General features: G+C 39.2%; 1 protein-coding gene across 1 annotated transcript; it reads right to left on the reverse strand.

The window, feature by feature from the left end:
- Positions 1 to 978: 978 nt before the first annotated feature.
- eloca (elongin C paralog a) lies at positions 979 to 6551 on the reverse strand. The gene is made up of 4 exons (XM_080417785.1): positions 6482 to 6551; positions 5415 to 5445; positions 4828 to 4971; positions 979 to 2404 (listed from the first exon to the last, which is right to left on the reverse strand). The coding sequence occupies exons 2-4, from the start codon at positions 5416 to 5418 to the stop codon at positions 2214 to 2216; spliced, it is 339 nt and encodes a 112-aa protein (XP_080273911.1). The 5' UTR covers positions 5419 to 5445; positions 6482 to 6551; the 3' UTR covers positions 979 to 2213.
- Positions 6552 to 13755: the final 7204 nt, after the last annotated feature.

Genomic DNA, 13755 nt, shown 5'->3' on the forward strand with positions numbered 1-13755 from the left:
GACCTCAAAATTGTACAGTACTTGAGTAAATGTACTTAGTTACTTTACACCACTGATGACCTCTGGATAGATGACATAATGAACCAGAGTCAGACTAAAACTCTTCTTATAATTATTTTCTTATTCAATTTCACAAAAATAAAAGGAGCTTTGCTAATAATATGGCTTATTGCAAGAGGTGATTCTCAATCTTTTTTTTTTTTCAACCCAAACCCCAATTGGATTTAGGACCTGTGTTGAGAACCAGAGCGTTAGTGGTTATAGGCCTATTTTACTTCAAACTGATCAAATCTGCATACTTAAAAAGGAAAATAAATAAACACAATGCTACATTAAAAACAATCTAGGATTTATGGTTCATTTATGAAAGTCAATTGAATGTGGCTGAGAACTTAATGCTAAGGTTTAAAAAGAAAAAAACTGAAAAAAAACATCACCCATCACCATCTCTAGCCCTATATAAAAATAGAGATGGTGCACTTTAACCACTTAAAGCCCAGCATCCATATTGTGGAGAAAGCTTTTGCAGAAAATAGCAGATCGACAAGCTCACAACACATAGCGTTGCATAACAGAAAATACCCTAGTAGAGGGACTCCGGTCAACCATATGGGGTTTAAGTGGTCAAGCATGTTTCCCCAGCTCATTTTCCTGAGACTCCCCACTGAAATCCAGTGGAGTAGCTCATAACAGTTACACCCTATTCATTGTTTTATAATGGATGATGTCACTCCTATGGCAACACATTATGTATTTGTGTTGACTGACAATTTATTCCCCCAACCCCCCACGGTCGAGGCACATGGCTGCCCACCCTAGAGCCTGACGTTTGTTCCAGGGGGAGTTTTCCATTGCCACTGTAGCAAAAATTGCTTGCTCAGGCTGGGACAATGTCGAGTCTCTATAGGTAAAGTTCCATTGCCTCAATTTATCACAATGCCAATTTTATCTGTCATTGATAACACACCACAAACCAGAAATGGTAAACACCAGTCTATATTTAAGGTTCACACAAGCATACAAAGTATAGACAGTATTAAACTTAAGTCTTATTTCTCTGGAACATACCGTGTACTCCCCCGTGCAATTACTTACTGGAATATCAGAATGTATCCACCCACTCAATTCTACGGTTCATCCCAGAGGACAACACAGGCACTAACACTTCCTTTCCTGGCAGAGGTGCTGTTTATTACCGTAAAAGGACATTTGGAGCGAGATTATCAGCCATCCTGAATCCACTTGAAGATCACCTGGCTGTATTCTGATTTTAGAGTCAAGACAAACAGCAAACTGAACATATATGCTGGTTTCTAAATAGCTGAAAAGATACAAGGTGGTACATGTTGGAATGACTGGGCAATGCCTGCGAGAGACAGACATGTATACTTTTGAAGTTATTTATTATCTTGCAATAGTAATTCTAAAATGTAAGTGATTTACTCAAGTTCCATTGTTGCACCTGATCTTCCCTAGGAATACAATTCTCAAGTCTATGCTTCCCATGCGATTCCTCTGGAACAGCAACACAGTGATGCTTCTCTACAACAAAGAGTGAAGTGCCAAGATTTTTCACAAATAATCTACAAACGGTAAACCTTAATAAGGCATGATGATTTGATAATTCAGGGCCAAATTATATCTGCAATATCACCAGCAGCGTTGTCCTTTGCAGTAATCTTGCAAAACCATACTTAAGCCAAATTTATAGTTCATCGCACGGCGGGATAGCTCAACAAAAATGAGTTGAGTTTCCAGCGAGTGACAGTTATATGATTTACCATAAACTAGGCGTTACATGTAAATAATTTGGCAAAATGCAAAAAAAAAGGGTAGCTCCTTTGTGTACATGGTATAAAAAGTCAAATGAACACAGCAACCATATCAAACAAGGCAGCATTAGCACCAAAACACTCACCAAACAATTATTTATTAAGATGTAAGTGATTTCTAGGTGTAACCACATTTTGTCACTTTCGGGTTCCTATGCAGCCTGCTATATCTGTTTATTATATTAAAATGAAACTCTTTACCACCAATAAAATGAAAACAGAAAGCCAGGTGCAAAATGAAAAACAATCACATACATTTTGTTGTGATATATCCATTCATTTTTTTTCTATGACGTACATGGCAAAAGTAGTTAAATAGTCAAAAACAAACAAAACAAATCTAAAAATGTTGAAGCCGCTACATTTATCTCTTTATCCGTTTTAACAATCCAAGAAGTTGGCAGCCATGAGCAGTTCCAGTGCGATTTCCGGAGCAATGGGGAATTCAGGTATTTCCGTGGAGCTGTTGGTGTAGCGGACCTTGTAGGTGAAGTACATGCAGACCTTAGATAGAACATGGGAGGGGATCTCCCTGAAGTTCACTTCATTGGTTTCATTCTCTGCAAACTGACCTGCATGGAGAGGATTAGAAGTTATGAGCTCCTGCAATGACTAAGTCTTAGGGTACTTGACTAATGACTAATGACTAAGTCTTAGGGTACTAAAAAATTCTGCACCCAAATTAGAAAGTTTCCAAATGAATGTCAAGTCAACATTTTAAGGACGATTCAAAGACCCATGTTTATGGGTCGCACGTAAATAGGATTTCCAATTGTTTTAATTATTTCAGAAGGATCAAAAATATTTTCACTAGTCTGGGTCCTGAGGAGACATCAAATGTGTCTTTTGGGTCTTGAGCTAAAACATTTGGGAAACACCGCTATAGGGTACATTTACACACTCTGCTACTCAGAGTTATCAGTTTCTGCCTCCTGGGATCAATAAAAGTTTATCTCTCATCTCGAAGAACAAGTTAACCCAAGCAAGTTGTTCTGTAAAAAACAAATCAAGATCTTGATATGAGCTCCAAAAAGACATTCGATCACAGATCGCCATATAAATGGAAGCATAGTGCCACCAACTGGACAAACTGGTTCAATGGACAACACAAGACCATAGTGTGTTAATCTCCTGTAACATTATTTGTAAAGATTACACAAATGAAAATAATTGAGAATTGTTAAGACTTAATGGACATTTTAAAACCTTTTAAGGCTTTGTTATCTAAGGCTAATACCAGGTAGGCTAATACCAGGTAAAATATCTCACCATAGGTTAACTAAATGTGTTATGCTGTGTTGTATGATACAATTTGAGGTGGTTGATACAGGTTAGTGCTCAGTGATTATTAAACGACGAGCCAACACCTCACAGCTTGCCATTTTTGGCATCTAGGCCAGGGGTTTCAAACTGGCGGCCCGTGAAACGGGTCCAATCCAGCCCGGGGATGATTTGAGAAAAATCCACAACCATGACTCTGTATCTGTACAACAGATAGTCGCTGCTGCTGCGTGCTGTGCCAACAGCTACAGTACTTGTGGAGACAAGACTTGCGCTCTTTGCAGTTAGTGCGTGTCGCTCATAGGAATACAACATGGAAAGGTACACAACCAAGTCAAAAAATATAAAACCTGAAGTGAGTTTAATTTTCCTATACAGAGCAAGCTACAACGAAGTCTGTGTTCCCAAAAAAGAGCATGCCAAAGTAGTGTAGACTAATGCAATCCAGCATTGCTAGAATTACATTGATAACGATAACAAGCCTACGCTTGAATTTTCCATTATTGTAAATGTGTGAGCATTAAAAAAAGAATCTCACAGCAAAAAGCCTTGATTTGATTAAATAGCTAGTTAACTCATATAGTGCCAATGACGTCTTTTGACGGCCGTTTTCAGTGCGCCATTAGTGCCAATGACGTCTTTTGACGTCTCCTAAAAAAATATATATTTTCAAAATAAAATTTAAAAATTTTTTTTTTTGGGTTATTTTTATTTCTTTTTAATCTCAAAGGAACTAGGAGAAAACGATTTTCAAAAAGTTAATTCTCCATCCACTTCAATGTTAAAATATAAACGGATAATTTTTTTTCTCCGTTTGATCCATAATGCCTTTGGCATATGGATCAACAAGCTGAAATAACCCTGGCAGTGAATGAGTTAATATATAATGAGTTGTTGGGACATTTGCTTAGAAAATGTTGTGCAGATTATCTGAAGCTTGAAGAAAAACGTATTAATAATAAGCTAGTTCAGTCCTAACCAACACCCTTGGGAATCAGTATCCGTCTGACCGGTTTAAAATCATCTCTTCAGGTACACGGGAGACTATACTAAGGATATTTTTCACATCTGAGCACTCTAAAATGGCATTTTCCTCTGAAGGTGTGTAGCGGAGACCACCTAACCGTAGAAGTGATTTCATCTGAATTATTAAGATGAGTACAGAGCACTGTTGCCATATCTGCTTATTATAAGCACATTTTGGCTTCTTTTTCTGTAAAGCTGCTTGTAAATTATTGGTGGTTGCGGGTTAATTTTAATGGGCTTGTTTCTTAAGTGTAGTTGCTTATTTGGGCTTGTTTTTTGTTTTATTACTATTATTTGAACCAGTAGTCCCCTAAAATTTTCATGTCATGGACCCTCAAATGCATTTGTCCCTAAACCCCATCTGAAAATGTTTTATGCCAGGGACCCCCCTACCATATTTGTGTTAGAATGTTTAAAACATCTTTAAATCTAGTTTTTGAAAATAGCAGATCTACAAGCTCACAATGTATCGCATCGCGACACGTTGCGAGATTGTAGATCGGCTATTTTCAAATGGTCAATGCATACAGTATGTAGGTTTAAAGTGCTCATGTGACCTATAGTTGCTAATTTTGGGCTTGTTTTCATAGACCTGATTGTTTATTTCTCTCAAAATCTGGCAACACTGGTAAAGAGCCATAGCAGGATGCAATTCTTTGCATTCCTCTGTACTTCTTTGGATGCTCACCTGGCCCGCTCAGCATGGCTTTGATGGTCCCGGACGTCAAGGCGTGTTCTCTTTTCACTATAAATTCATGGCCATCTGAAGAGATCAACTTCACATACATGGCATCTGGCCCCTCACAGCCGCCATAGGTCTTCTCTTCGCCGTCTGCAAAGACAACAACAGCTGAGCAACTCCAATAGCCATATGGTGAGGTGCTAGATAAATAAACACTGGCCACATTGTGGTCTAATAGTAGCCTGGCATGGCCAGACTAATATCACTGCATAGATATTAGTCTGGAATCTGTGTGTGGAACCTGCATTTCTAAGGGGCGGATTAAAAAATGCCTCTGGCAATAAACCCGCCCCATATTAGTGCCCCACAACTTCGGGGGCGGCGAAATCCAATCACAACCAAGCAGGGCCAGACTAATCTGTTGTTGATTCATCTGGTTTCCAGGCTAGTCGAATAGGTGTACAACAGTAAAAAGGGTGGGGTGTGTGGGGTGCTGCAATGGCAGCTGAGCCGATAACCTGTAGTCAGTGTACATACAATTTCAGCTAAATTATAGTACTATCAAGGGCTGAAAGTTTATCAACATTACTTACCCATTCTGTCTGGGAAATGTGTCCTTTTATCCTGAAAGACACAAAATAGACAAGACACAATATGAGTCATTTGGAGATTGCAGATGGATGGATTGAATGCTGTTTGTGTCATTTTAATAACCATGGTAACGCTACACAGTAAAATCCTCAGTTTTTTTTTTTTTTTATGAATCCTAACTTTGATAGTGTACAAACGTAACCAAATGGACCTGTACAGTCGACTGTAACTAAATGTAACTAAGTCTGAAAGTGTTACAAATTAAACCAAATAACACTTGCATAGTAAAACTAACACCCAGGCAGTGGTGGTAAAAGTGCTCACTTTTTACTTAAATAAAAGTATCAATACTGCAATGTAGAAATACAAAATGTTCAAATAGCCTGTGTATAAAACAGGACTAAAGTGGTGAATTTGAATTTTAAAATATAAATCATTTATATCTGCAAACTGTGCAAAGTAACTAGTAATTTAAGTTTTCAAATAATTGTAGTAGAGCAAAAGTACAATATGTGTCCCCGAGATGTAGTGGAGTAGATTAAAAGTATTGAAAATTGGATATACTCAAGTAAAGTACAAAAACCTCAACATTTTACTCAAGTACAGTACTTGAGTAAATGTACTTAGTTACTTTCCACCACTGCTAACACCCAGGATCTCACAACACAATGTAACACCAGGCCTAACATTACAGTTGTCGTTTCTTTTAGCCATGATAAGCTTTTGTTAACAATTCGTTAACTTGAACTAAAAGAGACAAGCCATTACACAGAAGATAACCATCGCTGTTGTCTTATGACTTCGATATGAATACAATAAGTTTAATCAGAAACCAGATAAATGATCGATCACTGATATCGAACCATATAACATCGAAACCAGGGATGCTACAGCTAGCGACCACGGCTAGTAGTTAGCCCAGAAAACTCTTATAATCTTCCCCATCTAGAATAGTTCAGTGATTAACGCAGAGTCAGAGGAACGACGGAACAAGCATCTCAACACAGTATATAATGCAAGGTGTTATTAATGGTTATTCTGATGTATTATTGTGATAAATCATTCTTACCACACCAGGATGGAGTCAGCGGCTTGGTTTGCTTTCAGCTGCTAGTAAAAAGCTAAGGACACACCGGAAACGGAAGCTGATTTAATAAAAACATTGGCGTGCGCCGTCGGACCTCTTCCGTGGAGCATCGGAGGTCTAGAATAAATGTTCCGCTCCCCCCCACCCAATCATGACTATGGTACACTAGTTTAACCCTATGGTTTGACACTAACGTTGAATATTATCACACCATCACTTAAGTTGGGTATATTTACCCAATATAATATATTCCATAAAAAACATATAATATATTATATATATATAATATATATATGTACAACAATACATGGCAAATTGAGGTACTCTTTAATGTTTCAATATACAAAATCACAAAAAATGAAAAACATCATCAGGGTGCCCTATAAAAAAGCAATACCATAATAAGACCTCATGTAGGCAAAATCTGTGAAAAATGTGGGAAGTGTTAACAAATAATTCATAAAATAAATAAATAAATAATGGAGCTTGGGAACTTCTTCTTTGGTCCACCCATTCCTGCATTCCTGGGACATGTGAGCCTTGTCTCCCTACATGACTGACAACTGTGGGAGAGCCCACCCAATTTGTTCTCTCTATCACTAACGTCGGGTGAAAATCACCCAATCACCCAAATCACCCAAAAACCAGGGCCGGGGGCAGGGAAACAAGCCTACCTTCGATGATGTCACTGAGCAGCCTGAATGGTACCCAAGGACCCACCCACCTCAGACATCAGCAACACAATGAAAATCACATAACGTTAGTGTTCAATCTAGAAAGCCAACAGTCTTACATAATCTGGCACGGCTATAATTGCATACCGTAAATGGCACCTCTCCTGTTCTGTGCAAAGAAAAAGATGTTGCAGCGATATAGCTAACAATAAACTTTGCCATTCTTTTTAAACGATTTTTTGTTTCAGTGAACTTTTTATTTATTTATTATTATTATTATTATTATTATTATTATTATTATTATTATTATTATTATTATTATTATTATTATTATTATTATTATTATTATTATTAATTTAAATACTGTCTGGGGTTCCAACCATAGCCTGTAGGTTCCAACTTCCAGGCATCCTTTAATTGGGGCTGAGATAACAACGTGGGTCCTGCAGGGGGCGCTTGTGTTAAAGGTTCGTTTTCCCAACTGTCCCCCCTGGCTCCACAGTCTGAGAGGAGCAGGAACAGGTGCTGATTAAACATGACAGAGACCTTCTGTGGGCCCATATATCTAAACCCATGGAGAGAGAGAGAGAGAGAGAGAGAGAGAGAGAGAGAGAGAGAGAGAGAGAGAGAGAGAGAGAGAGAGAGAGAGAGAGAGAGAGAATGTTTGCTGCACCATCACACAATATCCACTCACATCAAGAAATGTAATCACTGCAGTGGTGGGAAAAGTATTTTTTCTGCAATACTGCAATGTACAAAGTAAAAGTCAGGAATTAAAAATGTACTTGAGTAAAAGTACAAAAATATTGGTATAAAAATGTACATAGTGTACCAAAAGTAGAAAGTACTCATTATGCAGAATGTCCCGTTTCACAAGTTTTCAAATGTATAAAAAATCTTTTGAAAATAGCCGGAATGTATATAGGGCTGAAGAGGGTAATGTATGTTTTGTAATAATAATCAAAATCTACAAAGTAACTAGTAACTAAAGTTTTCAAATAATTGTCGTGGAGTAAAAGTATAATATTTGCCTCTGAGATGTAGTGGAGTAAAAGTAAAGTAAAGTACAGTACTTGAGTAAATGTACTTAGTTACTTTACACCATGCATTGAATCACTGATTAAATGCGTTATTTGTGATACACTGGGCAGTGATCATAAAACTCAAGTAATATATATTTATTTTGTGAATAAGTTAGTTTTATGCTCACATCTCTTTGTGTATACACTTGGATTGATAACATCCAACATGACGCAAAAGACAAAATGTGTGCTCCTAAATAAATTGATGTAGTGAAGAGTTAATGAGTTTATTAGCACTAAACTACTTGAGATGAACCACTTAAACCCTCTAGATGTAGTAAACTGTACTTTGTTGTCTCTGTACTTTGACCGCTTTTTTTCTGTCTACAGCAAATCTCTACAGCAAAAATAGCTGCGACGCGTTGTGAGCTTGTAGATCTGCTATTTGGGGCTAATGTTCCCCCCAGAATATGGATGCTGCATCGGGTTCAAGTGGTTTTTAAAGGGGTCTCCAAATGTGTGTGAGCACACAGTTACACACACACACACACACACACACACACACACACACACACACACACACACACACACACACACACACACACACACACTCACAACAATACATCATCAGACAGGGGCCATAAAGTCTATTCTAGTGTCGCAGGAAGGCAGGTGTCCGTCAGAGATCAGAGACATGTGACTCATGTTCAGAATGTGACTTTGACCTGATCCCAACTGGAGTTCTTTTATACAGGAAAAGTGATGACTGCTGAAATCTGAGGCCCCCAAATGGACATAGAGTTATCTGAGCTGCGACGGTTCTCTGTGAGAGAGCACTGAGCATGCCTGTAATCTGGGCCGTTTGACCCACACAGGGGTTGTCTGAGGGAATAATTATTGCTCTTCGTGGAAGATTGTTAAGGATTTTCAACTTTTTTTCCATTCCTCCCCGCCAGCTGTTTCATTTAAGTCAAGAGGTTCTATTGAGCCTAGAGGTAACATGGTTGAGTAACTGTGAGAGGCTGTAAACTCTTTCAACCTGGCATCCCTGTTGTGGGCATGGCTTTTTCAAAGAATCTCAAACATAGCAGATCTTCAAGCTTGCGACGCATCACAATGTGATGTGTCGCAAGCTTGAAGATCTGCTATGTTTGAGCTATTTTAGCTATTTGCCGTGTAGGGCTTGAGTTAAATAAAATGAACAAAACAGACAACACAGGGAAAGTGTACCATTGCATAATTGGCCATGATCTCTCCACTACCACAGATTGCAAGTACACAGGTAAATCCCCTGTTTTAACTGAACCCTGACAGTGTAAAAATTGGCCCTTTGCAGATCCTGATTTACACAGAGGATTTTACAGTGTAGTACAGTAGCTACTTTTGTCTACTAGCAGATTTAGCCTCAGTATGATGTGACTGTGTGTTGCAGAATGCTCTGTGCTCACTGCCTTGTGTTAATGAATTAAAAGAGAATTACGTCACATCTCTGTGTCTGTCTTTCTGTCTCCCTTTCAACTCCCACACACCATCTCTCTCTCTCTCTCTCTCTCTCTCTCTCTCTCTCTCTCTCTCTCTCTCTCTCTCTCTCTCTCTCTCTCTCTCTCTCTCTCTCTCTCTCTCTCTCTCTCTCACACACACACACACACACACACACACACACACACACACACACACACACACACACACACACACACACACACACACACACACACACACACACACACACACACACACACACACACACACACACACACACTAACACACACAGGTCCTTGTACTGATCCCACGACCACATTCATTCGCTTACCTAACTATTCACCTTGACCATCACCACTACATGTCTAATCTTAATCATATACTGTAACTCTAATCTTTACCTTAACTGCAATGGGCTCTATGCACAGCAGACATATTGGAAAGAAATTAGGCCTCTTCCTTACTTCCTTCACAGATGTTACCAATGATACTAATGAAGGCTCTGTTCCATTCTGGTCAAACATGGTAGATAAAAGTACAAGTACACACACGCACCCTCGCATGCATGCTCGTGCACACACACGCACACACACACACACACACACACACACACACACACACACACACACACACACACACACACACACACACACACACACACACACACACACACACACACACACACACACACACACACACACACACACACGCACACACTACTAGCGCCCAACCGATGTATCGGTCATTATTTGACTTTTTCTTACGACATTGGTATCGGCAAGTATGCAGCCTATGTGTCCCGAATTAGACCCATTTTCAACTCTTCCGTCCCTATGTTTTAGGTCAAAATTGATAATCAGTGGTCTAGCACTCACTCTGGCTCTACACACAACCAAAAACAATCAGTGACCTTCTCGTACCCCATAACACCATTAGCACATATGATCAGAGGAGGCGGGTGGCGGCGGATGCTTTGATGTCCCTCTGATACAACTGACCCACTGCAGCTGTTTAACTCTATTTCGGGAAGGCTGTTGTGGGCCCCTAAAGTAGGGCTCACACACGCCAGGCATACACTCACTACACACACACACACACACACACACACACACACACACACACACACACACACACACACACACACACACACACACACACACACACACACACACACACACACACACACACACACACACCTCAAGTTCACAAATACATTCAAACACCCTTATCATACTTCCCGCTTGCCAATGATATCATCCACCACTGCTACTCATCAACAACAACTAGTGGTGTATCACCCAGATGAATTATAGCACCATGTGCATGCACATGCACACACACACACACACACACACACACACACACACACACACACACACACACACACACACACACACACACACACACACACACACACACACACACACACACACACACACACACACACACACACACACACACACACACACACACACACACACACACAACACACATACACTAGACGGGTATTTGTAATGAACATAAAAGGCATTATTCTTGTAACAAAGTGGTTACATATTGCCTTTTTTACAATGTAGACTGACAAGCCATGTCTTACCCAGCAACATATAATTCATAAAGGTAGGATTATTAAGGAAATTAACAATATACTTAATTAATTTCTGAGATGCTGTAAATGACATTTAATCTGATGATACTTATGATATTTATGATAATAAAATGATACTGATAACAATATGCTCTGGTCTGGGCTGGTTTCCGGCAAGGAATGTTACATCGACAACATATTTAACCACTTGAACGCTAGCGTTTCTATTCTGGACAGAAAATAGCCGATCTACAGCCTCATTTGTGAGCATGTAGATTTGGTGTAGAGAGGAAAAAGGAGGGAGCCATTTAGAGACCCCGGGGGACCCCAAACAACAAAGTATTATATAGTGTTTAAGTGGTTAAGAATCAGCATTGCTGAACTGTCATTTTCAAAAGATCTTTATACATGTTTTACATTTGAAAACTTGTGAAATGGTCACATTCTGCATAATGAGTACTTTCTACTTTTGGTACTTAAAGTACATTGTTATACCAATATGTTTTTACCTTTACTCAAGTAAACTTTTAATTCCTGACTTTTACTTGTATCTTAGTATTTCTACATTGCAGTATTGATACTTTTACTTAAGTAAAAAATGTGAGTACTTTTTCCACCACTGCAGTGATTACATTTTCTGTTGTCATTTCCAATACCGATCAAGAATGGATGGAAATAAAATTTTCCCTATATTAATTTGTTCAGCATCATCCACAAAGTGGATTTATGTCGGTAGAATATGTGACACATTCACAGTCTTTAATATCACCAGTCACAAAGGTCACAGTGGGGCCTATAGTGGTTGAGGAGCACAGTGCTTTTTAAATGGTATACCGGTCCTGGAATACCATTGAGGTCAATATGTCAATACACAGACTAGTCTATGTGCAGTACAATGGCTTAGACAGAGCAGCCCTGAATGAAAGCAGGTCACAATTTCAGTCATGACAAGGAAATATGGGTGGGATTGGGGGTTGGGGGTCTTTTATCATTTCTTCCATGCAAAAAAAGGGGGGGGGGGGTAGCTGGTTGTCACAATGAATACAGCAGAATACAGTATTACACTAATCTCTTCTTGCTACGAATCCAGCCTTGACTAGAGTGGAGAGAGGTTTCAGCAATCCAGAGGGTCAACTGCTGTGCCCCCAGCATTTCAGCACCACTTGTTTAGTCAGTGGCTGAAATGTTAATTTGTAGTATTGACGATAACAATAATAATATGAAAATGCATTGAGTGAATGTAATAACTGCTTCACTAGGCATGAACAAGCATAGCACATGTATAGCATCTCACATAGGCAATTGAAAGACATGAAGGAATTGAAAACTAAATACAATTACATACAATACACATTATGTAGTGTACAGAAGGAAGATGTGTGTGAGGGAAGTAATGATAGATATCCATTATTGAACAAAGCCTTGTTTTAATGAAACTCAACTCCTTGGGATCAAAGGCAGATGTGTTGAAGTCAGCTTGTTGCTACCTCAACATCACAACACCACTACCCACACGGAACAGCGACCTGCCTTGTGACCTCATCTGGTGATAATTCGAACACTGATTAGTGGAGAAAACATACCATGTGGGGTTCTGTGGTTGTCACACTGTTTGCAAAATTATTCAATTAGCCTGCAGTCTGACTGGCGTCTTGTTACAAGGCTGTTGGCTGGAACCAGTGTAACGAGTTGGTTCTAGTAGAAACCACAAACACACACTCAACACACACTGAAACACACTCTCAACCTAAAACAAAGTGTAGTGGCAATCGAACAACAAACAAAAAGCCACTTGAGGGGATTTGAAGTACTTTCCAACACATGGTGATGTAATACTGTAAGTGAGGTCTTCCATTGAGTACACGTTTGGCAATTTATTTTTCATGCAGATTTGACAACACATACTCGACCAAAGCCGGATGCACTGAATGGATGATACTGCGTAAATACTGTGTGTCTTCCCCGGATCCTAAGTTCCCTGCAGCTGTTCACCTGTGACTCCCCTACTTGACCACTGTTATCACCTGCCTATGCCCTACAGCCTACACACAGCGTGCATGTAGAGTAGCAACAGCAATATTTACACTCTCTACCATACACACAACATATAACAAACATGGCTACAACTAAACACAATTAAACTACACATTTTTGTAATGAGAGAGTTCTTGAGAGATTAGATCGCCCCTGACCTGGGTTGATTACCTGCTTGTTTTAATTCTGATGACTCAACACTAAGACATACGACAAAAGCCTTCACCATAGTTTATCAGCATACAATAAAATAAACAACATGAAATGATTCATGGTCTGGAAAGCGTCCACGTGGCTTATGTCAGTCAAGTATTATCAATGTGCTTTACCACATAAAATGGCATGTGACAACTTTGAAATATTATAACAGTGTAGGCTGTCTGAGTGATCAGCTGGATAATAGTTACATTACACGGCAACGTGATAGGCGGATGATTTATTGCTTGAGATTTGTTTGTG

The sequence above is a fragment of the Gymnoscopelus braueri genome (genome assembly GCF_963280865.1).
Source record: "Gymnoscopelus braueri genome assembly, chromosome: 21".
In the NCBI taxonomy this organism is placed as follows: Eukaryota; Metazoa; Chordata; class Actinopteri; order Myctophiformes; family Myctophidae; genus Gymnoscopelus; species Gymnoscopelus braueri.